This window comes from Acipenser ruthenus, chromosome 31 (assembly GCF_902713425.1).
Source record: "Acipenser ruthenus chromosome 31, fAciRut3.2 maternal haplotype, whole genome shotgun sequence".
NCBI classification, from domain to species: Eukaryota; Metazoa; Chordata; class Actinopteri; order Acipenseriformes; family Acipenseridae; genus Acipenser; species Acipenser ruthenus.
The window spans coordinates 13812807-13839799 of NC_081219.1; the positions used below are offsets into that span (position 1 = coordinate 13812807).

General features: G+C 41.6%; 2 protein-coding genes across 3 annotated transcripts in view; one reads left to right on the top strand and one right to left on the bottom strand.

The window, feature by feature from the left end:
- LOC131702899 (ras-specific guanine nucleotide-releasing factor RalGPS1-like) overlaps window positions 1-26993 on the bottom strand; it is a 122327-nt gene that overhangs the window by 64272 nt on the left and 31062 nt on the right. For both annotated transcript variants that reach the window (XM_059005397.1, XM_059005396.1), the window contains exon 8: window positions 22371-22497. In XM_059005397.1, the coding sequence (XP_058861380.1) occupies window positions 22371-22497 (127 nt within the window). The remainder of the gene's footprint in view (window positions 1-22370; window positions 22498-26993) is intronic.
- LOC117396832 (angiopoietin-related protein 2) lies at window positions 211-18836 on the top strand. Its single transcript, XM_033995073.3, has 5 exons — window positions 211-815; window positions 8940-9830; window positions 15058-15251; window positions 15901-16171; window positions 16461-18836. The coding sequence occupies exons 2-5, from the start codon at window positions 8987-8989 to the stop codon at window positions 16658-16660; spliced, it is 1509 nt and encodes a 502-aa protein (XP_033850964.2). The 5' UTR covers window positions 211-815; window positions 8940-8986; the 3' UTR covers window positions 16661-18836.

Below are 26993 nucleotides of genomic sequence, written 5' to 3' on the forward strand. Positions count from 1 at the left end.
AAAGGCAGGGTTTCCTACAGCCACAGTCTGCCAAGTCCCTGAGACTGCGGTTCTCTTGCATGCCTGATTAGGCTTCGATTGCTGTGACATCACTGCACTCAAAGTGTTGCAACTAGCCAGCCAGCCAGCCCACAAATACTTGTGGTGGAGGGGCGTGAGTCTCCAGGAGTTCAGCTTGTATCTCCTGCTGGTGAATCACTGTGCTGCCAATAGGAGGGGTTAGGGGAGGTCCTGAAAAAATACAACTCGACTACTTGCTGCTGCCCGGAACTTTTCATGTAAATCTACGGAGAAAGTGGACCTGCAGTTCAAAAGGGCTTGGAGCTGCGAGGCAGAAGGGATGGACACAGAGCTCAGAAGCCTGGCAAACCACGCATTCTACAGCAGTGTGTGCTTGTGCTGATCTGAAAGGACTGGCAATGCACCTACACTAAAAAAAAAACAAAACAAAATAAAACAACAACTTAATTTGCTACATATATATTTTTTAACATTTGTAGAATAATTTTTTTTTTTTTTTTTTTGGTTTAGCTTTGCCTGCGGGGTCGACAGGCATTGCAAACTTCCCATAACTTTTTGTTTGTTTTGTTTAGTTTTTTTTTATTTTTCTATGTTGTTTTTCTCTTTAAGCCTTTTTGCTTCTCAAACCGGTGCTGGAGTCCGAGAGTGCTTGAGAGTTTCTGACCACTGAACCCGTGTGATTTACACTGGGGGTCCAGAGACACAAGTGAGATGACACATTTTACACAAGCACTATATGCAGCTCAGCCAGGGCAACCAGGAATTTAAAAGGAACCTAAAGGAAGACATATCTGGTAAGGACAACTAGCCACTTCTTTGTTTTAACAGAATATCATTTTAGTGTCTCTGTGCACTACTGTGCGAGTTAATTCTGGTGTCAATAAAATGCAATGTAATGTATATTATTATGAGTGTGAGTGTGTGTGTGTGTGTGTGTAAAGCATGGACTTGCTTACTGGCAACACAAAATACAGTTAAGATCATTCTAAATCTCCAGTTAGGAAGACTCTAATGCAAAGACAGTATAAAAAAAAAAAAGGGTGAAAAAAAAGCTGAATTGACAATTCAATGCTTTGTTCTAAGACTGACTTTGTTAATAATAAGGTAGATAAATGAGAGTTCAGAATTGTAGAATTGTGGACTGCAATATTGCTGCTCATCATCATCATCATCATCACTACATTCTACGTACATAAATGCAAAAATAAATGGTGTAGCCATAAGCAATGAAACTGATTATCACATGGATTACGATATAGTACGGAACAAACTGAATCGTCTATCAGGTAACTGCATATTAAGTTTATTGGTGTTTTTTCAGTATGTTTGAGTTTATCAAACAATTCAGACTACCCCCCCTCCCTCCCTCCCCCTTCCCCCTTCCCCCTTCCCCCTTCCCCCTTCCCCCCTCCCCCCTACCCTTCCCCACGTCTGTGTAGGTGAGGTGCCTGCCGCTCTGTAATGAAAGACATGTGGCTGATGATGCCAACACAGAACCTCATTTGTTTTAAAAAAGCTCTGTAGCTATACTGCCGAGCAGGACAGGAAATTATTGAATGACATCATTAGGGCTACCAGATCTCCACAGTGAAAGAACTGGACTTTTGAATCAGGAGGAGACAATTCATTCAAGCAACTCTGAAGCAATTAAAACAAGTATATAATAACAGTCATCAAAAATCAAAAAACACAATGGGGACTAACTTAAAAAAAAAATTAAACTAGCCATGGTCCAGGATGTTAATTATTAAACACATAATCAGAATTATTAAACAAGGAATCAACCCATACGTTTCTTTAGTGTAATAAATGTGCTGTCAGCTTGCTGAGCACACTGCTACTTTTGTCCTTGGTAAAATTGTTAAAATCGTCCCGGTTTTGCTATTTTGCATTCACATTTTTTATGTTTCTGATGGTGACAAAATAAATGAAGGCTGAAAATTGGGACAATCCCGGTTTCCCCTGGACGTCTGGTAACTCTGCATCAGGGTGTTCCTGCTTCTTTGTTTACAGAGTTCCCTCGTATGCCAAGTCTCCGGCCAACTAAAACCCAACTCAATCACGTTTAAAAACATTTTTTTTTTTTTAAATCCTGCTGTTTTGTTTAAATCAGTGTAGGCTGATTGATTTGCATCAGAGGGGTTTCCCTGTGTGTCGACAGACAGGCAGACAGGAAATCTATCCCTGCGTAGTTCAAATTTTTGCTGAAGATAAAATTCAGAATCTACTTTTAACTGCAGCGAGCAAGATGCTCCAGAAACAGAATACCAGGGTTTGGACGCGGGCGCGAGCATCGCTCCCCTCTTTGCATGTGGTTATTGCTTTTGCACTTAAAAGAAAACGAGTTTAGAAATGGCTCTGCAAACTGTAATTAAACCGTTAAGCCATAATTGAACACTGTCCTCTGAGACAGATTAAGCGGTTCTGCAGATAGCAGTGAGCAACAAAGGCATGTCTTGTGCATAACGGGGACTTGTCAAAGCATCCCATTCAGGAGTCATTTTACATCAAGGCTGGCTAATTTGGGGGTTAAAACTACAAGAAACAATATGTATATATATATATATATATATATATATATATATATATATATATATATATATATATATATATATATATATATATGGGTCTACTAAAGTTTTGGACGTCAAATAAAATAAGCATTAAATCATTTTGAAGCCTGTTTGAAATTACTGGTAATTTTGTATGGCTATTCATGCATAATATATCATTCCATAGAGATTAATAATAATAATAATAATAATAATAATAATAATAATAATAAGCGGTGAAGGATTTTTTTTTTTACTTTTTATTTCCCAGTAAATCAAAGTAAAAAGGAAGCAGCGAGTTCCCTTTTCCGAGAGCCGTCTCTAATGAGGTGTCCGAGAATGCCAGGAATGCCCAGTTCACACCAAGGAGACGTGCTTGTGTAGGCTCTCCAAGACAACGTGGATGTGCTCCTGCTCACCACGCCCCAAACACAGGAGAATGCTAGTGCTCTAATCCGTGTTTGTCTTCAAGAGACTAGAGAGACACTATCTGCCTGTGTGTCAAAATTGAAGCGAATGCCGACATGTGCATACCCAGGGCTGCAAGGTTCATTATGGAAAGGGTGAAAGATTAATATCTCCTAATCATGCCTGCGATCATTATAGTTTCCCCTTTACTTACTTACTTACTAACTAAACACTTCAGTTTAAGTATGTAAAATCGACAGGAATCTAAAACATCTGAAAGCAAACAATACCGGTTTATGAAAGAATCTCATTTTAACAGCTCTGTTGGATTTTGCCTCAATACAAGAACGAAGCCCGTCGGAGAACAGCACACGTGCGAGTGTGTCTCTGTGTGTCTCAAATCCCTTTTTTCCACCCGGGTCCCATGAATACACAAAGTTTGAATGCTGCACTTGAGAAAAAATAATCAGCACGGACGGACGGGGTTCAGATCCTGGCATGGCGGCTGTTGCCATCCATGCTTGGCCACTGTTGCCGAGCTAAATCAAAAACAAGGAGACAAAGAAACAGTCCAAGCTCTCCCCTACTAGGTAACTAGAGAGCAGCAGTAGCTGCAGTGATACGGGGGAGGAGGGGACTCTGAAACAGTCCAAGCACCCTGCTTATCACAATGTGCTAATGTCAGCTACTCTGAGAGGCGGATTGAGTTACTTCAACAATAATCAGCAACCTGCCAGACGACTCAGGCTGCAAACGCTTCTATAAAACGACCCGTGGCAAAGCTCACATCTTTAAAATCCACAGCGCCTGCCATGCAGCATGTATGTAATGTACTGAGTGAACTAAGCAGTATCCCCACCTGATTATGATGCATGGTTTTTCTTTTGTTGGAAGTACATCTTAGTTCACCTCTCAGGATATAATGACTTATTACGTTGTACTTAACAAGCTGTGAAACGGTTCAGTTTGCATGATAAGAACTAGCTGATGGTGACACATGTACACACGCAAACCCAACTTCAGCTGCACCACTGTTTTTTTTTTCTTCTTCATATTAATATACCTGGAGCTACTCAGCTGCACTCTTTTGTATAAACTGGCTCCCATTTAGGGAGGGTGCAATGGCAAGATTTGGGATTATTGCTGGTATTACTAAAGGTATACATTTGTTTAAAATATTACTGGGAGCAGAATTGGTGCTGGGGGGGGTGCTGCAATAAGAATGGCTGTGTCCCCGGGAGTGCTTGTCTCCTCCTGATTCAAAAGGCAAACGTGGTGGTGCTTGCTAATGCATGATCATTTTCCATTAAGTCAAGCCCCTTCCCAGACCGCCGCCTGCAGTTACAAGTCTCTGCCTTGATGTCACGAACAGCTATCAGTAACTTAATGGAGAATGGTTCTAGACTGTTGTGTAAAACGCAACTGCAATTCTCCAAGTTTAAACACATCTCAAAACTGAAAAAAGACAACGACTCCCTTATTAACCTAACATGCACTCTTACATATTTTAAACTTTTCTCCTTAAACACTGCATAGAGCTACGCACCGTGCTGCACAGAAATACTGTTTAACACTGCCGGGTTAGGCTTTTAGAAGTCTCTGCCATTTTTAAAAATAGTTTAAGAGTAGCGTGAAAACAACTGCAAACCACGGCTAAAGTTCTCAGACATATGTTTGGATTTGGAAACAAGTCACCCATGCACAGGATCAGAGAGGGGAAAGCCTGCCTGCTCCACTAAATCAATGCAAAGGAGTATAAAACGCACGCTGCAGATTGAAAGCTTCCTAAACAGAAACCCGCTGGTTGCGCTGCTTTCCCTGCTAGTTCTTGGGCAGTCTGACACCCTTGAGTATTCTGTGTTACCACAACAATGTTGAAGACACCAAGCGAACAGCTGAGGGCTTTGCTTGTGGCTTACACAGGCTGAAAACTAATGGCAATTCAAATCACAGCGATTCATTTTGCCTGTATTGGAAAAGCTTCTGAAAAGCCTGTGGAATTATTACCACGTTTCCATCTGGACTATGAAACCCGTCCCTAAAATTCAATCTCCTCTGGGCCAGTTCTGCACAGTCTACAATCCAGACAGGAAGACGGCCTAATGATCTGCAGCTATTTTTAAATATTATAACAGCAGTGTTTACATGGGTGTGACGGTAAGCAGTATGATTTGTTGTGAAGAAGGTCACGACAATCTGTTAGGCTTCTTTTGTTTATGTGTAGGAAGTAAAACTGATATGCAAAGAAAACAACCAAAAAATAACAGCTTGTTTTTGCACATATACTGACACTGAAGTGTATTTACTGAAATAACCAGGTAACTGGTTCTCTATCCTGGCAGGGCATCCTATGCACACTTCTGTGTCAAATTCATTTCCGAGCCAGTTGTGAAGAATATAAAGGACTGACTGGAAAAACTACACACAAGGCTAGACAGCTAAGCCTGTTCTTAAAAGGAATAAACCGTAAGTGAATTCCCATTACGAAGCGGGCTGTTTCATAACGCATTACACGGTAAACTCGATAAGGTCTATGCATGCACCCGTACTGAACCATTCGAAGCTGCCTCACAATATTTGCTCAAGACATCCACGAGTGATTTAGTAGCACACCTGGTGGCGCTTGCTTCCCTCCTTAAGAGGTGGTCAATGGTTTAACAACTGCCCAGAGACTGCAGACTAGACGACATCCTGAGGCTGTTCTATACACTGCCTTGGGCTTGCCCTCGCTCTGTGTACCGCTGCCATCCGATCACACGACATTCCAGATTAGCCCTAAAAGAATGCCATCAGAAGGTTATTCACGGACACCTCGATTATCCAAAATATCCAATTATCCCAAACAAATGGCAGCTAGGAATACCGAATTTTATTAATGGGAAACAAGGAGAAACAGTTAAGAAAAATCAACTGCAAATCTCATTTTCAAAAATCATCTTACTATTAATAATAAGATCCCTGTGCTATAAGGTCCTTATTGCCGTTGTCTATTATTATTATGTTTTGTTTGTTTTAAATCAGACCCCTTAATAAAGCCTGCCTCACCTTAGAGGTGTTGAATAACGCTGCTCACTGACACAGCTTACAGCAGGTCTAAATTAGGATCCCCGGGGGGTGGGGGGCAGCCTGGCGTGTGTTGCTATTGCACAGAAGTGGCATTTTGTTTTCATTAAAATTCAGCAGTACCTCGCGCGCTTACAAGAGCACAACATCCTATACCAATGTTCCTCGAGGCACTGTTCCTAATAAAACACCTCTCTTTGAAACCACTAGGAAACTGTTTGGTTGCATACAGGGAGGTTTAAGAGGTTACAAAAGTAACCTCTTAAAGACTTTGTATAAATACAACGGACTGCGAATACTTTATTCAAAACACAGCAGATGGGCTGTGCAAACAGACAAGAGATCCGCTCTCCGCTTAAGAAATGAACAGCCCACAGCCATTTCAAATATTTATATATTTTTTTTATTGAGGCTAAAATAGTGGATGTAAAATGAAATTATAATCCTTCAAAAAAACAAAATCCCTTTTGTTCCGAACCGTTTGATTTTATTGATATTGAGTTAATTTTTTTTTAATACGTTTTGTATTAAAAGTACTGCAGACGCATTTGGAGGAACATTTTAAGAACTATTTTCTTTCCCCCTGTTAAATTAGCACAGGATTTCTTTAATAATAATAAAAAAGGTGCAGTACTGAGATTCTAACATTCAAGGAGAATCCAACTTCTTGAGAGTGACACTCTCACTGTGAAAAAGGCATTGCTTTCCTAAAAAAAGACTCCCTGGATGCAAAGGGCTTCATGGAGAACCCATTCCATTTCCCATTAGGCACTCAGTTAAATGATCATATGTGGTTGGGAATGTCTCTCAAAATGTATTTACATGCCAATCGTTTCTTTTTATAAAGAAGGATTTCTTCGTGGGATTACTTTGATTGTAACCTCCAGGAACACTGAAAGTAGATACCGTGCATATTTAATATAAATGTTTAACATGCCGCCCGCTGGTAGAATGTCTTATTTTTCCATATGACTAAAGGATTCCGCTTCTCAAAACATTATTCTGCTTTTGAAAAGACTCGACTACAATCTTTTTTTTTTTTAACACACCTAATAAAATAATCAGTTAATAAATCATCAGGCAAGCGTTTGAAGTGTTTGAAACTTTCCATCTGCACAGACAGGACTGTTTATTTTATCAAGAAGATAGCTTTCAAGCCCTGAAATAACAGATGAGACTGACTAAGGACACCCTGATAGATTGCAGAGGCTCACGGAAAACTTGCAGTGGATTTGTGCTTCATACCAGCAATGTTAGCTCATGTTTATGGTCTATCTGAAGAAGCAGACTTTATGATTCAAGATTTATTTTTGTAAGGAAAAAGACAGACACAACGGGTAATGAATCTCGTCTGACCACGGGTTAGATGCATTCAACTTTTTCTCTGGCGCAGAGCCAATAGCGTTTCGTTTTTTTTTTTAAAGGAACTAGCAGTAGGAAAACAAGTAGGTGTGCGTTCACGAATTGATTGAACACAAAGATGTGGCGAACTTTTACACTGGTGCATAAACTTCTGCCTGCGTGTGGTTGCAAGTAGTTTGTCTCTGATGGCTGTTGTGAAATTAGTTCTGGAGGTCCAAGCCAAATTGCAAGCCGACAGAATCGCACTTGACTCCTGGCAGAGCAGTTGACAGCGCAGTGTCAAAGGTCAGCACAGGCAGACAGCATGGAACGCAGGAATCTAAAACTGATGCAACAATAGCACATGATCAGAGGGGTGCTTAGTGTGCAGAATCCGCTATTCTAAACTCGGGAATGCTGGTCGTTAATTCTGTGAATATTGTTAATTGTCTTTTTATTTCTACTTTTTATTAAATTTTGTTATGTTTGTTCTTGCTGATATTGCTTCCAATTTGAACGATGGGTAAAGGATTGGTTTTCACTAGATAGACCAGCTGAGATATAACATGGTCTGTTTTAATGATCTACACAGTGCCAGGTGTAAATAACAATGTACACACTGCAAACTCGCTCCCACATAGTTCTGTAGATTACAAACCCTCGGCCCCTTTGGTCAGCTTGGAGTAGGGACCAAACGGGGAATGTAAAAAAAAAAAAAAAAAGAGTTCCCTGCACTGGGATGAAGATCTCATTGGGAGAAGGACTACATTAGAAAGACAGATTCCTTATCTTTATCTTATTAAATGTTATTGCAAAAAAAACTGATGACAAAGAGATGAATGCCAAACCCAGACTGGTGACCACAAGGTTTTCAAGGGCTTTGACAAACCACACTCCTCCAATCTACCGAACTGAAGCGCAACCTGCGATGAAAGGCTCAAAGGGTTTGATCTGCGTCTTCCAGCTGGGCGCCCTAACCATGCTGTGATTGCACAAAGAGCCCCACAAAACCAGTAGAAAACACACCAACACATAATATAGATATGGCCAGTCTGGCTCGGGGGAGCAAGGCACTTTAAGCTAAGCTCCATCCGACTTGAGAACAGTTCCCTGTGCCAAAGCTTTCACTTTATAATGAGGCAAAATAGTAGAATTGGACGACGCAGACATTTCAAAGACAGACCAGGCATCTCATGCACATAAACAGGAATTCAAGCTACTGACATTGCACAGCCAGCACAGCCATTTGATTTAAAAGCTACAGGATTATTGTATCAGCCTAGCTATGTACTACAGTATAGAGTGAAGCATAGCTTCCCATAATGCTGATCTTTTCTTCATCCTAAAGCACCTAACGCATGATAAAGTCATTTCACAAAAATCTAACCCATTGCATTTCAATAGGAAGTTCAAATTACTATTCTTTACTTTCTGCTCAAGTGGAAACAAACCGGGGCAGTCTTGCTTTACGGCATTATCTCAACTAAAAAAAAAAATAGCGTTTTTCCCTAAAAGCAAAATGTTGCCATTAATAGCTTTTTGTTCATTGTGCAGGCTAGCTCAAGAAGAACACAACGCACCCCCTCCGTCCAGCTCACACCATGAAGGTACCAGTGACGGCCATCCTTTTCCTGCTCTTCGCTGACCTCGCAGCCCTGACTGGCAAAGCCAAGGAGTTTGACAGCAGTGATGAGAGAATGGAGGCGGAATTTATTTCCACTAACAGATACAGGAGAGACACAGACTCTCAGCAGGAGAGCAAATGCTCTTACACTTTCATTGTGCCGCAGCAGAAAGTGACGGGGGCCATCTGCGTGAACTCCAAAGAGCCGGACGCGATCCTGGAAAACCGGGTGAGCAAGCAGGAGCTGGGGCTGCTGAACAGCGAGCTCCTCAAGCAGAAGAGACAGATCGAGACTCTGCAGCAGCTAGTGGAGGTGGACGGGGGCATCGTCAACGAGGTCAAGCTGCTCCGGAAGGAGAGCCGCAACATGAACTCCAGGGTTACCCAGCTGTACATGCAGCTGCTCCACGAGATCATCAGGAAACGGGACAACGCGCTGGAGCTTTCCCAGCTGGAGAACAAGATCCTGAACCAGACCACGGAGATGCTGCAGCTCACCAACCGATACAAGGACCTGGAGCACAAATACCAGCACCTGGCTTCCTTGGCCAACAACCAGTCAGTGCTGATCTCTCAGCTTGAGGAGCACTGCCAGAGAACACCCATCCGACCCATACCTCAACCTCCCCCCTCGCAGCCCAAGACCCCCCCGCAGCCCAAGAACCCCTATCAGCCCCCCACCTACACCCGCATCACCAACCAGATCACCAATGAGATCCAGGGAGACCAGAACCTGAAGGACAGGGACGAAGCGCTGCCACCCCCCCTTCCCACCATGCCCACCATAACCGTCAGCCCGTCTTCTACGAACAAGCCCTCCGGTAAGTGGCTCGGCTTCTGTTCCTAAAGCCTGTACCATGGGCTTCTGTTTCTATTCTTGGCTCCAGTCTTCTGAGCAGTAATGGGGTGCTTATGGGTTTCAGTTCGTCAGTCTGGTTTCTATACTGATGCTAAAGAGAACCGAACTTAGCATTTGCAGAGCTACGTCACCTATACACAGTGCTTACCCAAGTAACTCTCAAGTCATCAGCTGTTCGTGATAATTGTTCCATCAGCTACCAGGATAGATATAAGATTTGAAGTTTGATAACTAAAAAATCGCATTTCATCTTACAACAGCTGGCAAAGAGAAAGCATTGGCCCCAGCTGTCGTGCACGCTGCCTTATTTTTTAAATACACCCGAAAGGAGATGGTTGTGGACCATCTGCCAAGGCTTAACTGGAATTAAACTACATTGCTGTGCATCAATTACAACCATGACCAATTTAAACCACAGTGAACTAACTGTGTTGAGATACTGTCAGGGATAGGGGTTGCAAGCTCAAGAGTAAACTAAGAAAGCACGATTCCAGAGCTATGCTTTCTTTAAATGCATCGCCATTAAGCCAAAGATTATCTTTTGAATTAAAAAAAAAAAAAAAAAGAACAACATTAAAATGTCCTTGACAGGAAGTCGGTAGTTTATGGGAAGCATGTATGTGTTTACAGCGTGCACATTTCAAGTGTGAAAATAGTTTGTTTTCAACACCAACTTTGTGTATTTTGTTTCCACTAAAATTCTGACAGCTGGACAAAAGCTGACGGAAACTGCCAAGAACCTCCGGGAATAACTTGGCAACGCTCCCGTTCAAACACTTGTTCATTATTAATTAGACGTGCAAAAATATTTATTAAAAGGCATGGAGGAGTTCATCTTCCTCAAAAAATAAAATAAAACACGCCATCTTTAAATCGTTATCCACGGAAGAAGCGTTTTTTTTTTTTATCCGTTAAAGACCTCGCTTTGTAAATTCAGAAGTCGGCTTTTATTTTTATTGTGTCTAATGGAATGCATCCCAGAAAATAATATACTAACCGTTCTTTCTTGTCTAACAGTAACCATGTCAAGCAATTACAGGCTACACATGGCACTTATCGATATTAAGATAAAAGTACTAATTTATGTGTTCTCTTTAATGTAAACTTATTTTAATACAGTTTCTCTACAGATGACTGACAATGCTATCAGGTTGACAGAGAGGCTTATTAATAATACAAAGCATCAGCTTAAAAGGCGTGACATGAAAGAATCCACTTTGTCAAGTAACAGCGTTGTGCAATGTTGCACCCCTTTTAAAACACAGACATATTTTATGACCAATAGAAAAACTAAACATCCACGAAGGACCCAATAAAATGGTCACTCCCTGGGGCCGGTGACTGTCATTCGGCCGGGCAGTGGGATATACAGCTTTGGTTCGGGCGCGGATTCCAATCAGCAGCTGCTTTCAGCTGGAGGGTTTCTGTCAAATGAGTTCTGGTGGTTCTTTCCCCCCCAGTGGACAAGCGGTTCAATCCAAAACCAACAACATCGCAGTCAACACTTGCCGGCACGTATGGCGTATGCGGGCAGGCTCTCAGTGGGAATGAAGATCATACGGTCAGAGAAACGGAGACACAGCACCCAGCGTGAAGGGAGGAGTGTTGAGGCATGTTGCCAAGGCAATAGGGGGGGTGCGCTATTCTGGCGCTTCGGTTAAATACATTGCATGTTTTCGAAACACTAAATGCGTGTTCAGTCTTACAAGGAAATACATTTAAGGAAAGCTCTTACTATGCCAGACAGTAAGGAACATGTTTAATGTGGTCAGGCGTGTAGCAACGGGGGGTGGTTGGCTAGGGGGCTAATTGAAATATTACAAAAAGTACCACATCTGCTAGAATGATGTCATAAAGCATGTCTGTCAGGCACCAGGAAGGTCACTGTAGCCCCCCATCACTCTCGGTTCTATGAAACTGAACAGCACAGAGGAGGACGGGGGTGGGGGAGGATGGGGGGGAGGATTCCTGTTCCAAACACAGCCCCCCCCCCCGAACTCCAGCTTGACATGCAACAAAGACAGAGAGGCAGAAAGAGAGTGATGTCATTTGTTCCAGCAGAAACACCCGTTTTAAATCTGCCAGCAGGTCCTCGACAGACAGCACTTTATCAAGCAGTCTGTATCAATGTCTGAACGCAACAAGAATTCCAGAGCAGGGGTAGGGTCAGGGTGAGGTGGTTCGGTTTCTCTTCTTTATCCTACACTGACTCTGCAGTCTGTCTCCCCTCTCCCTTCTTTCTCTCCCTTCTTCATTTTATGCAATTCACAAGAATTGCACAACACCAAAATAACTGAGATAGCCATACAAACGCTTTCCAGTTTTAACAAAGCACACATGATGCAAAGAGTGCTGTTATTTGGTAGCCTGGAGTGTCCTTTTGATCGGTTTTAATGCAGCAAATAGGAAGAGCAAAACATCCACCACTTTATATACAGACTTCCCCTAACGACCGACTGGGGAAACAACTGCCCAGTAATAAAATGTTTTATTGCTCGCCTCAAGCCTGTTCCTCAGCAACGTACTTAGATCCCAAGTACCCAAGACTGAGTGAGATTACCAGTATCTCCAAACCTAGTTTCTTCAATTTGAAAGAGGGTTTGAATCTCCTTATTTAACAAATTCAGTCCAAAAATACAATCATGGTGCCCTTCAGGTTGAGGAGACTGAACCAGTGTGGCAGTGCAGCTAACAGCCACACTTCACTGCTGATCCCTCTGCAGCAGAGGACGGCTGTTCCTGTTCCTGCTCCTAGACAGCTCTGCATGGGAAGCTGAGCAAACAAACTCTGGAGGTGCACTTGCAGGCTCTCAGACCTCACGGCCTCCAGAGACTTCCCTCCTGACCGCAGAATGTCACTGGCGGTTAGTAAACAGCTCCCTGTTAAATGCTGACTGGTACTGGCAGAGACTGGCCAGAGGACACCCCACAGTCATGCTGCTTCCCATAAGCAGCGCATGCAAGAAAGAGAACGTCTTGGACCCTTTAGCAAAGAGGGGGTCTCAAACGGCTTCTTTATATGCTGTTCCCAAAGGGGGCTATTGCAAATCAATTGTGGAACGGCCACCTCAAATTTCTTTGTATCAAGATTATATTATTTGACAGTATATTATAAAAAAAAAATAGCACAGCGTGCTGCAAAATACAAGCTGATTTTCACCCTAAGCTAGTATCACAAATCCCAGACCCCCTCCATAAATATTCAGCTGCTTGGAGATCGTGGAAGACCTCGCAGCAGTCTGGCACTAATCTTCAGCATGTGAAGAACAATGCCAGATCTGCTTCAGGACCGCAGCCAAATGCCAGGAACAAACTGGGGTCAATTCACTGCTTGTCAAATTCATTACGACCTATATATCAGACACCAAAAGGAGCCGGTCAGGTCTGCAGACGTTCTTCCTACTTCCACACAAGGAGAATCAAGGCCTCATAAGTTGGTGGCTAGGATTCCTCGGACCGGTGTAATCTGCCATGTCAGACTCCCCCCCCCCCCCCCCCCCCGCTCTTCAGAGGTGACGCTGTTAGATCTTTTTCACACGACAGCTTTTCATTCAAACCCCCTTCACACTTCAGTAAGCAAATGCTCTTAACGAGTCATTACCTTTCACACTTCCGATGATGCCTGCCCTGCATATTCAGATTAATAACATAAATGTACCCCATCCCTAACCATGGCCTATAGAAGCTGCTGCTGGTCTGACAGCTCTCAGGATGCAAAGACCCCACAGTACAGTTCTGAACACCGCAGCACACACCGTGTCAAGCGTGAGCCGCAGCGTTGGCACATGTTCCTGCTACATTTTATACCCTCCTCTATAATAAAGAAGACATGTCGATGCCTGCATTTGGCAGCCGAGTCACTGAGGCGCTACATTCATTCTTTTCATGTGGGTTTTGGCAAAGACCATGGAAAAAACAACATGGCGAAGAGAGAACAGAGCTTCTTCATGCAAATCTGTAAAATACCACTCGTAACTTAAAAACTGTCAAATCAGGAGGGGAACACATTAAGGAACTAAGCCAGATTCACCTTAGAGTTCTGATTCAGCATTCTCCACCCAGTGTTAAGGAGGTGCTAGTCGAAACATCTGTCAACTTTCTTACAGCATCGTCTCAGAGTTCTGTATGAGCCTGAGCCAGGTGTGCTTTCATTTCAAACCAAAAGTGTGTACGTAAGCCCCAAAGTAAAGAGCTATTCGTTTCTGTTACAGTTAGGCACATGCGTAGCTTTAACATACCCTTTTAATACTTTCTCCATTAAACCCATTCATTAACATTACTTATAAATAAGGTAATATGTACAGTTGGCTGTTCTCTTTTCGCAATTTGGATCAACTGTGCACATTAAGTTATACAATAGTTCAGTGATTTATGACCCTAAAAATGCAGTTAGGAATACTCTCACGAGATCTACAGCATCTATCTGCAGTGGTTTAAACCCGGCTTCGTCTGGTGATGAATTGCCCACAAGTCTCGTTGCTGCAGTTGCCTTACGCTGCAATCAGAGGTCTCCAGCACTGCTGTTATTCTTGGCTCGGCATCTAGATATCATTCCCCGTCCAGAACGGGAGCCAAAGACAACTCTGGCCATGCTGTTAGGAGTTTTCCATGAGAAAGCAAACTCTGTGGAGTTGTATTCTGGTTTCTTAACTAAATCTGATAGCCCCTTCATGCATTTCGATATTCCCACCATGGCCCAGAGGGGAAGGTGGCAAAGACTAGTCACTTCATCAAAAATCATTTGAACATTTCCTCCTCCTGGACAGGGTGTAAATTCATGTGTCAGGACGCAGAACTGAAATTATAAATAACATTAATAAAAAAAAAAATTGGAGTCTAGAAAAAACGATTAAACCTTTTGCGGTTCGACAAATCGCCAGGGTACACAGCACCTGCTGAGGAACTCTCAGTACAAAGCGGTGAAAAATAACCAGAACATAATTCCACTGCTAAAAAAAAATGACTACTGCTCGCAAGAAATGCACGGCAAGTCTTTATCTAAATCCCAAATCTAGGACCAGGCATTAGCTTAACTACTTGACTACCTGACCTTCCAGTTCGATTGATCGTTTGAAGTTGATCAAATGATAAAGGAATAAACAAACTTTTTAAATTTTTTTTACTGCAACTCCAACACACACACACGCACGTACAACTTCTCAGCAATGCTGTTGTCAATCTCCCCCTAGGGCCGTGGAAGGACTGTTTACAGGCACTGGAGGACGGCCACGACACCAGCGGCATGTACCTGGTGAAGCCAGAGAACGCGAACCGGCTCATGCAGGTGTGGTGTGACCAGAGACACGACCCGGGCGGGTGGATAGTCATCCAGAGGAGACAGGATGGCGCCGTCAACTTCTTCAGGAACTGGGAGACTTACAAAGTAATCAAACTCCACTGTAAAAAAAAAACACAGCTTGATTCAAATACCACAGGCATCCTTTTAACGCTGTATTAATCCTGTCGTCTTACCCAGGTGATTTATGGGTGTTTGTACTTTAGCCTGGGTCATTTTCCGCTCTTCATCATGTTAGGTTAGACCCTAAAATAATTCCTTTTACCTAGTAGGGCTCAAACCCCGTTCTGCTCCTTTTCTCTTCTCAGAAAAAGGGAAAAGCATTGGAGAGCGAAAAAGTGGATTGATGACGGCTTTTACTATACTGACCCCTGACCTCTCCCGTCTGTTAAGCCGTCATGTAGCCGGCTGACAAGGTGGTAGCACATGTCAGTCCCCAGCCCCTGGGCAGGAGGTCAATCATAATTACACTCCTCTTTGCACAGGGTCAAGTCAGGCAACGTTTCATCGTAGCGGGCTGGAGTCTCTATCTAGTGCAACCCGCTGCGCAGTCTCAATCAGAAACATGTGTCAGCAGCATAACTGCAGCCATCTGTAGAATTATCGAACTAGTATCCCCTTTATCAAATACTTCTGCTGTGCAGGACAGTAAAAGCATGACACATTTTTAGGAAAGAGATTTATAATATATATATTTATGCAAGTCGTTCCCTCCCCCGCCTCTGTTCCGTCACAGCAAGGGTTCGGGAACATCGACGGAGAGTACTGGTTGGGTCTGGAGAACATTTACTGGCTGACGAACCAGGGCAACTACAAGCTGCTCATCACGCTGGAGGACTGGTCCGGGCGCAAGGTCTTCGCAGAGTACGCCAGCTTCAGGCTGGAGCCGGAGTCCGAGCACTACAAGCTGCGGCTGGGGCGCTACCATGGCAACGCCGGAGACTCCTTCACCTGGCACAACGGGAAGCAGTTCACAACGCTGGACCGAGACCACGACGTGTACACTGGTAAGCGCAAGCTGTTTTAAAGCGTGGCAATGGACTGCGCTGCTGCCTAAAGTCACAGAGTCTCTAGAATGATTAGCCTACCTTTTTTTTGTATGTTCTGCAGCACCATTATGTCGAATTTTGGTGTGGTATAAATGTTTAGGTTTTACTAAGTGGCAGGAGAGGCACAAGCTTATATTTCTATGTCAGGAAATTTGATTAACCACACACACTCACACATATGTTTTACTCCGTCATCAGTGTTGCACATTGGAGCAGTACAGTAACAAGCGATTGTGTTTGGTTCCAGGTAACTGTGCTCATTACCAGAAGGGGGGCTGGTGGTACAATGCCTGCGCTCATTCCAACCTGAACGGGGTGTGGTACCGCGGGGGGCACTATCGCAGCCGCTACCAGGACGGGGTTTACTGGGCCGAGTTCAGAGGAGGGTCTTACTCGCTGAAGAAAGTCATCATGATGATCCGACCCAACCCAAACACCTTCCACTAAAAAAAAAAAAGGAACAAGTGTTTTTTTTTTTTTTAATGTTTGTTCATTTGCCACCAGCCAAAAAAAAGTGCAATTCTTGTATTTGTGTATATTGTCTCTACATTATAAAACAAATTTGTTTCTACTGGTTTACGTGCCAGTCAAGTGCAATTGTTGGCAGAGGTTGTAAAAAAAAAAGGACAACTGACCGGTTTAATTTAAATTTCCCAGAACAAAACCTGGTTTGTTAAACTGCCGATCTCTCAGCAGTTCAGCAGCATTCCCATTCAAAAATAAACAGGAGAGCGCTGGGGAAGCTACTGGTCAGCTCCATTACTGGGTGCTACTGGGAAACTGCGGAAACCATTTGAAACCAGGTCTGTCTTCCTACTGAACTCTGCTGAATGTTTCATGGGGGGGTGTGGGGTTATGACATGGACAGCTAATTAGTTGTATATTGCTTAAAAAACAAAATAAACTGAAGGTGCTTTTTACCCTTATTCAGTCGTTCAGCAAGACCTGGCTTCATTCATTCACCCTCTTAAAGTGTGCGAGTTTAAGACCATAGTGCTTTACTGACAATTCACATTGCTAAGGAACAGCTAAAAAAAATTTAAAAACTAAACTGCCTTTGTCAAAATACTATTTACTGCTTATTAGTACACCAGACATGAGCCATACTACTGCTCTTATATTGCAGATCTGTATAATAATGCTTTATAGATGTTATTTTGGAAAAAAAAAATCATTACGACACAGGAAGCTCTATCCAGTGACTCAGTGTAAAACTTTTAGTAGGAAGCTAGTCTGATTTTGCTTACGGCCAATTGTAATCCTGCCAGCGTCAATACAAGGTTGAGTGTGGGATGATTAGACTTTATTTATTTGGTATGGCAGACATTCTTTGTATTATTATTGTTATTATTATTTACGGAGATGAACCAGACAAGCTATAAAAAGCACAATTCATCCACATTAACTCTCGAATCGTTAACCCTGCAGTTACTGCAGGACAGAGGAAGTCATTGACCTTTTTATATTGCAGTACCAGAAGAGGAAACCCATAAACTGAGGTTAATTAGGCTGCATACTGAATCGTTCTTATTCAGCAGTGCATGCAATGGATCACAAAGGTCTTGCTGCAGTGTTTATTTCTTTTAACTGACATTACGTAGCACCCACCTGTCATTTTTCTATCGGCACTGTACTGCTTTACAAAAAATGTATACAAAACTAAAATGCAAGGCTTCTATGCAAGGCAACATTGCACAAAATCAAGTTTATTATTGATCTGCACTTTTAAAAAGCAATATGCTGGCTATGTTGTGGACTGAAAAACCGCACACAACAGAAACATGCACGGCCTTCCCCCTTTATTAGTACCTGTAACGCTGTTTTCCCTGAGCAGATGTGCCAGAAAGTGTCTTTGAGGAATGTTGATCCATTCAGTCATTAATACTTCAAGCAAACAGTGTAGAGAGGTAGGCAGCGTACAAATTCACCCAAAGCATGCTCTGCTGGATTGATTCTGTGGGTTGTGGAGGTAATGGAAGCTGCCTGATGTCTCCGTCATGCTCCGTCAAACCATTTGCTCACACTTCTGGCACAGTGGATGGGAGCATTATCATCTTGAAAGTAGCCATTGTTATCAGGAGCGATGCCCAATCAAATCGGGTTGGTAAGGTAGCCAGGCGGTACATGTTCCTGTACTATCTCCCATCATTTGCTGCATTCAATGCCTGTAAATGTGTGTTTTGTAAAGCCAGTATTTTAAGTAACGTCGAATGTCAGTGTGTAAGCCTCAAATTAGGGTCACCTGCACTCAGTGAATGACTTTATAACTGACTTGCTCACATTTTGCAGTCGTAATATTGCAGTATTATTCCTCGTTCTGTTCTTTCTGTGAGCTGTACAGTGTGGCTGATACTTGACTTTTAAGTTAAGCAAATGCTTTTGGAAAGCTGATCGAATTACAGCAAAAAAACCCCAAAAAAAACAGATCTTTTGTATCACACTTGTCCAAGCGATTAGCTATATTATACATCTGGGATGAACAGGAGTGTACTGTATGAGTACTGTATTAATGATAATATGTGTCTTTTCTGTACATAAAAAGTAATCTCAAAGTATTTTTGTATTATATCAAAACGCTCATATTTTGCTAGCCTGTTGCAATAAACTTACCATGTACAGCTTTTACTGTGTGTCCTTCATGTTTTGCCTCGTTGTTTCATCCACACTAGAAGCAATGGGCTGGTGGGGAGAGTTTGATAACCACTTGCAACATTTTTGAACCTCTTTAAATCAGAGAGATGCTGTTGAAGTGAAAACACTTTATTTTCTTCATGCACACAAAGCTACATCGATAAAGAACTCTTGTATTGACCCGAGACATAATGTCTGTATACAAGATCAGTTTATAAAATAAATAAAACATCATATTATAGGGGGGGAAGGTAACATTTAAAGTCAAATGGAAAACAGTGCCAGGTCAAACATACCCAAAACATAATTAAACAATTGAGTTTGTAATCCTAATAAAAGCTGTTAATATAAGATCTGCTGTCCTATTGCATAGCACAGTGTCTTACCAGTAATAAACGGAAGAAAACAGCTTGAAGGGTTTATCAGGGAGCTTAGTGTGAATGCAGCGATCGTGACAGGAAAAAAAAAGAGAGACAATCATTCAAACTGAATTACAAGAATAAGAAAGCTGTATCTAACAAGAATCTTAGAAACCGGCAGCTACAAAGATCACATGCTAACGAGCATCAACAGGATCGAAGCAGTTAGATTTCCAGGACGGAAAACTAGGACGTCACGCTGCTGCAAGCCGGCAATGAAATATGAAAAATCAATACACTCTGAAGCACCCAAACGCACATGAAACCATAAAACCAAACTGAACACAGCAGACCAGTAAATCAATTAAACATACTGATATTACATGACGATACAGATATGAACCCAACCTAAGACTCCTGTGTCTTCTAGTTTTGCACTGACTAACGAAGGTATGAATTTATTACAGGGTCCAGCGTGGAAGATTGCAGGTGCAATGGAGACGACTGGTGCTCCACAGGACTCCTAGTGCGTAGCAGTTTCACCCATTCAAACAAATGGATTCCCAAACAGATCCATTTCATACACACACGCACACAGTAACACATGTTTTAGAGTAGGGTTCTCTATATAACACATATGTTTCCATGCACTGAAACATAACAGATAAATGGATGAGTGAGCAGGTGATTACATTATAATTATTCCCAGTGTGTTGGACTCAGCCTCTTAGCCTGATTCAACAACTGTTTCTGATGTTGCCCACTCTATTAAAAACACAGACTTGTACTGCTGAAAAAGTTACTGATTGCTGCTGGGAAATGAAATATGACAGCTGTTAGACTACAGACATGTCTGGGTCTTAAGTTTAACAACCCCCCCCCCCCCCCTACACCCCACCACACTATATTTCATGCAGACTACTCATGCTTTTATTGTTTTGTACTGATTTCAGTGGAAAAAATTACAAAAATGATGAATGTTTTTAAAGGATAGAATTTCAGTTACTTAATGTAGTTTGGGCATTCCAGAATGTAGAATAACATAAATACAAGAAGAAAGGGAATTATTTAAAAGGCTGAAAACCAGTAGGTAAATGGGAGAAGCCGGTTTGGAGATACCCAAGTCAGTTACACACCATAAAACGTTATTTCCTACTGACTGAAAAACTACAGTCAGATGACACTGTTAGAATATACGTGTGTGAAGACAAAGGCAGATTGAAAGACATGGGAATAGGAATTGCTGTACGATGTACACTCTGTGGCGTGATTATGTAGCAACTATACTTAAGCTCAATGCAGGTCAGGTCTTTCCCTCCATAACCCTTTAAGACAGCTCAATATAACTCATTCATTTGCACGACAACTGGAACAGAAAAATCACACCCTTAATAACTTTTTTAAAAATGCAGGTCCTTAGCTGTTCAGTAACACCACAATGCGAAGATCCTTAACTGAGCTACGTGTTTCAAAAGGAATGTGGAATGGAACAATGAACACAAATGACTTTCCTCAGTCATCAAAAGATCCTTCATTCTAACCATTCCCAGAAGTTCTGGGGGTCAATCACGTGAGTAAGGTTATTTTTTTCTTAAATCAAAAAGACAAGGTCTCGGACCAATTTACTGTGTCAAAAGGTCCTCTCCACACCACTAGCGCCAATGGATCTACAAGCCTGACAGCTATACAGGCAAAGGAGAGAGGTGATGACCCCGGCATTCCGAGCTGTCACGCAGCGCAGACCAACATAAATCCAGTGCGCTGCTTTCTCATCTCATTAGACACACAGAAACTAACCGTAATCTGTTTATTCACAGTGGGAAGTGTGGTTTTATTTCAGTTTAGGGGATCACAGCACAACAATATAACAACTCAAAAGCATTTACCGTTTTCTTTTTCACTGGAATAAAAAAAAAAAAAGTGTAGTTATCCTGGCACAAATGATGGGTGAGGCGGATGTTATGTGCTTCATATGTTCATGGTTATAGATGCTGGTTGAGGGGTTGCTGCAGTTATTAAGCTACCCCAGGCTACGTGGATGGCATGCATGCAGGAACACACTGCTTTACTCAGTAGCAGATGTGTTTAACAAAGACACCGCTGCCTCGGAGTTCTGCGGTAAGCACAGGTCTCTGCTATAGCCAGTGGGTAGTGTGACGATGTGGTCTGCATACAATACAGTATATTCAGGCATGCTTAACCTTCAGTGCTAACAACAAAGATCTCCTCATTAGCCACTGTGCTGCAGTCCGTTTACCAGATGTGCTTAAGGGCCCAATGCATCTTTCAACTCTCCGACAGAAAGGGAATTCAGTTTGACAGGAGCTTTGTAACAACGGGATAGATTTACTCCCAAGCCTCACTGTGGAAAGCTGTACATTTTCGAGAAGGAAACCTCATCCTCTAGAAATGTAGGCGCCTCATTTTTTCTCAGCAGCTATTTTACAGCAAAAGCTCAGTACTGTGTTTGCATTAAACACAAGTCAATCAATGTTCCAAAAAAAAAAAAAAAACACACATTACCCCAGCACTATGTTCCTCTTACTGAATTGATAAATTGCTACTTTTAATAGTGAACTATAAAATGCACCTATCCATCAAGCCAGAATTATGAGCAAATGGTTCGAGGAACAATGACAAAGATGTCAGGTGCATCGCACGCACGCACGCACGCACACCATGTGTTTCTCGTCCGATGCATCGCCGGTGTCAGCTGCTGCTGCTACAGTTTGCTTTCATCTCTCATCCAAGAGCTTAAAAAACACTTTCTTCACTTGAACCCGAACCACACACACACACACACGTCTCCTTACTTTCACGATGAGACTACCTGTCAAGATCACCTCCAACATCCACCTCTTCAATATTTCAACTAAACCTAATCGTTCATGGCTCTTGTCGTTACTTTTACCTCATTTCTCCATCTCTCACTACATTCCTCAGTCTCTCCACTTTGTGGTGTGTGTGCAGCACGCACCAATCAATTACTTCTTTACCCCTGTGAGTGGGTCAACCATCATGAAGTGTAGGCCAGCAACAAAACAAAAAAACATATATATATATATATATATATATATATATACACTGTATATATGACATATGACAACACTGATAAAGGACCAAACTTTTGCTTTTAATATTCCTGCAGGTCAAGTGGTCTCGCTCACCTAGATAAGGGATGGTTGGGACCATTTTCAAGGTGCTGATGTATTCTCTCATGCGGCTGTAGTTCTCCTCTTTCGACAACAGGTAGTCCAGCTTGTCGAAGGCGGTCTTGTCCTTGCGATTAATAAGCTGCAATAAATGAAAAAAAATAAAATGACAAATAAATGACAACTCGGTGGCTTGGTTTGGGATGCACGAGAAACACATTAGAGACGGTTTTCAGTGGCATTACGGGGACGACATACAGGGGAAAAAAAACCCAACACATCCCAAAGTTGCATTTAAGGTTTTAAAGGTTTTGCACGCCCGAGTTGGTGACTGCTACTGCCCGGATGAGACTAATGAAGACGATGGTAAATAACTGAATGGCTTTATTGCTTTTCAAAGGGGTGCCTTTTAATAGGAATAAATAGAACTGGCAGATTCTGACAGGTCCAAGTAATTTTTAATGGATTTAGGATGCATAAATCATTATCTCAAAATGTAGGTTCAGAAGACAGAGAGCAACATCTGGCTCTGATGCAGCTATTTTTATACTGAAGTAAAAAATTAACTAAATAAACCTCTCCTTTCTGGCCCGTCTAATTAGGAGACATAAACGTTACCGCAAGTATATATGCTTTCAATGTGTCTGCTAACGCTTTCTGGTTTAGAAAACAGAGTCATTAACTAAAAAATTTCCTATTTCACACTTGAAGTGTGGCGTTTAATAAAATGAGAAAATTGCATTCAGGTTTCCATTATGGAACGATACCAAAAGGTACTTATTTAAATTTTCAAAAGTATTTGGAGAAAGCATGGCCTTTGTAATGATATCTGTACAAGTGGATCATGGCATTGCTGTTGAATAATGCACATCCACTGCAGTTATTTTTGGGAGGTGAAAAGAGGTCACCCATTGATTTTCAGTACTACTGATCGGCAAGTCAGGTGCAAGATTTGAATTTCAAAAGAAAAAATAATAATTAAGACTTTAAAATCGATTGAGAATACCTTTTTAAACAATTCAGAAATGTATCAGTCTTCTTTCTGGGGTGTTTTAGAATATAAAAAAATACAGCAGACTTGTAATAAACTCTGCATAAAACACTTTAAATGTTTAACACTTAGCTTGCAGACATACTAGTATTGTAGTATTTGCTACCAACATATCATTGTATTTTTTTTTTTATGTAACAGGTAATGCATTTCAGTGATTGCGTTGTGTTCTGTACTTTGTCAGAGCTTTAGTTAACTTGTGCTGACAGCATGCAGGCTTAGGAGGAAAAACCTTGAAAAATTTTTAAAAACCGCATGACATTGGATAAGCATGGAAATGTTAGTAATTTCAGACTAGGATGAGAACTGGTTCCATGCCAGGCATTTAGAAATGTTTCAGTATATATCTCTTAAACCTCAGCGGTTCTGAATTACCCAGAGTAATTCTGTAACTATCACATCTTTAAAAGTAGCTTTCTTAACAAGTGAGAAATTATTAAGATAAATGTTTAGCTTCAAGGTAACAATGGCCAATGACGTAATTGCACTGTTAAATTGAACCAGTTGTATGAAGTCACTGAAAACATGTGCAGGTCATAAGCTTAGCAATTAATATCAAAATATTATGCAAAGAACAGAATTTATTCTGTACTGAAAATCTGCAAACAATTTTCAGCGCTGAATAAACTTAACCTTGTCACTGAATAGATTAGATATAGATATGAATGATAAAATCAGACGGTTAACGGGAGAAACCTGAACCAAATAAAAAAAAACCCACATTATTAAATAAAATAAAATAAAATATAATATACACCTCCCTACAGAAAGCTTTGACTTTCTGCTGATTGAAAAGAAAGACACTTTCATCATACTGGTACGCAATCCCTCACAGACCAGACAGAAGCATGCAGCAAGCAGTAATGAGCTGTAATAAAACTGGAATAATCTTGCACAAAGAGCGAAGCAGGCTAATGTTTTGGCAAGTGCCTTCTTCAGAAATGTTCACCGTAAAAAAAAAAAAAAAAAATACTTAATAAAAGAAAGTAATACTGCAAAATTTAGATTGCGTGTTTTGAATATGGACGACTTCTCTTATTTAGTAGAAGTAAGATCACAAAGTCCTCTCTTTCCTGTGACTGTTGAATTACTGCACCCATGGGTCTCTGCGCTGGCTCTGTCTCCCAGCAGATGACGGTTTCCACATCTTGCTTTTGCAAAGATCATTATACCGGAACAATGGAAGGTGGATCAGAACCCCAGCTTCGCAAACGGAAGAAGAGACATCCTCCTGTTTGCCTGCTCCTAAATCACCAGTAAAATAATAAAATAGCAGAACAACTCGAAGAACCGAATGCTATGACTTCACCTCCACGGACACCCTATACCATGAAATCCTGGGTATCCATTTAAACCAAGGAGCACCACTCTTCAAGGATCACGCTATCATTAAAACAAGAAGGCAAAACTAACCTAATCAACATCCACAATCGTGTCTTCATAATGCAGTGATAACTAGCCTATATTACCTAATGGGCCAGCGTGACAACAGTGCATACTGTACAGCCCCCTATTTCAGGCCAGTATAGACATCCACAGTCGGCCACAACACAGACATGATGTCAAACTCGAGGGATATTAGTCTGTATTAAATCATCATTTCCTACGAGATAATTGCATTGTCTGATAATGACAATTGATTCAAGAAAACCCTTTCCATCGTATATTATAGCATTTGATGAACAATTATTAGTTTGTTTAATCAGACGAGACCTGTGTCAATTCAATACAACTCTGCTGAAATTCGTCTGACAGCGTTTCACACAGCAAAGGTGCTGGCAGGGGGTGTTGTCAGGGAACCCCCTTTTTTTTTTGTTTGTTTGTTTTAAATTATCTGTGTTTTTTACAGTCTTTCCCCTATGAGGTGTGTGTTATGCAGATCTGTTCATATTGTAGATAGCAAGGAGAGAAGAGGTCTTGTGAAATGTTATAAAAACAGGGGGAGCAGAGGGGGAGAAAGAGTTCCAAATTACACAGGATCTGCTTTACATCAACGCTAGTTATTCATACGCTGAAAACTGGTTTCATGCAGTACAGCGAGGTTTCTAATCACAGTCCTGGCTTGTAACACATAGTGGCATAATGGATGAAGACAGTCCAGGCTATAATAGCCAAGGTTCAGTCCCCACTGTACTGTGTCTCCACATGCTATTACTGGGAACTGGCCACACCTTCAGCAGAGAGAGCTTTGTAAGTTTTCTTGATTTCATTTGTACCCCCGATTCCAGAATTGATTCAGCCCAGTTATAAAATGGAACAGTAAAGTTTTGCATCACTAGCTTTTACAGCCTTAGACGACCTTCAGCATCTTTCTTTCCCCTGTCTGCGTCTTGCTGGGAGTTCATTGGCAGGTCACTGTGCTTTCAATTTGTGGTGACCTGAATTTCAACAATCGCCCGAGACCACACGCCTCCCCCCTGGTCTCGAGTTTTGTTTTCAAGCAGGGTGATGCTGCACACACAGCTCTTTGCTCTTGACGCAGAATAGCGTGTCCCGTTCAGGGTTAATATTTAACTGTGTGGTTCACCTGTCCTAATTTCAGTGCAGCAAGATGAAACAGACTTTCGGTTGAGTGGAGTTCTAACTAGAAAGGGACTTGTTCTTTAGCCAAACCCGCAAGGTGGTCTGAAGCCAACAAAATGTAGAAAAGGGGGATTTTAAATCCGGTTAAAAACAGCACATGTATAAGCGAGACAAGACAGAGATAGTACTTTCTGTTCAGAAGTTCTCCAACAGTTGTAAGGCATCTAATCAAAACAGTGATATAAAAAAATAAACTGAAAAAACGACACTCAAATGACCTCAAAATGAAATTACCTAGTCTGTTTGGAAGAGAAAAAAAATGAATTATCGGCATCATCTTCTTATTATTGCCGGCATGATCTTCTGTATAGGAACGACATCAAAATGATTACCCTGGACGTTCCAAAACTTGGGAGGTATCATTTTTCTGCCAAGCGCAAGAATATCTAAAGGAATTACGCCAACTAATTTGTAAGTCATTAGGTATCTTTCTTTAAGCCAGGAGAAACCGGACTGTACAAAACACACGCTTAAAAGTCGGTCCAAAATTTCGAAAATATACAGATCTTGCATTAAAATAATGGTGGCTTATGAGATGTCTGCCAAGTTTAGAAGCCCCTTTCATTGCCAGGGACTGGGGGAGATTTATATTAATGTCAGAGGATTAGCCAGAAATCATAAGAAAGTTATTTTCACATGGTAAAGCTAAGCCACACATTGAAAACACAACATCACGCTAATGCTGCATTGATAGCGAATACCTGCAGTACTTTGCAAGGCTGCTGTAAAAAACACACAACACCTTCTACCAGATGAAGGAAAGAAGCCATGCTGCTGTCTTTCATTTTTCTCACTTTCATAATGAAAGAAAAATAAATAAATCTGCGGCTACTAAGAAAACTTTTTTTTTTTTTTTGGTTTTCACGCACAAACACACCGGCTGATCAGAGCAAAGGCTGTTTACTAAAAGCATGAGGGTACTTTGGGGTGTTGCGACAGAAGGGTACTGAAATCAGCAGTGAGAGAAAACAGCTGATTACATTTTGGTTTTTAAGAAGTTATGA

Excerpts from the sequence above, each read along its gene's own strand:
- LOC117396832 (XM_033995073.3), top strand. The coding sequence starts at position 8,987 with ATGAAGGTACCAGTGACGGCCATCCTTTTCCTGCTCTTCGCTGACCTC. Across the intron at positions 9,831-15,057 it reads TTCTACGAACAAGCCCTCCG|GGCCGTGGAAGGACTGTTTA; the intron begins GTAAGTGGCTCG and ends ATCTCCCCCTAG. Across the intron at positions 16,172-16,460 it reads AGACCACGACGTGTACACTG|GTAACTGTGCTCATTACCAG; the intron begins GTAAGCGCAAGC and ends GTTTGGTTCCAG.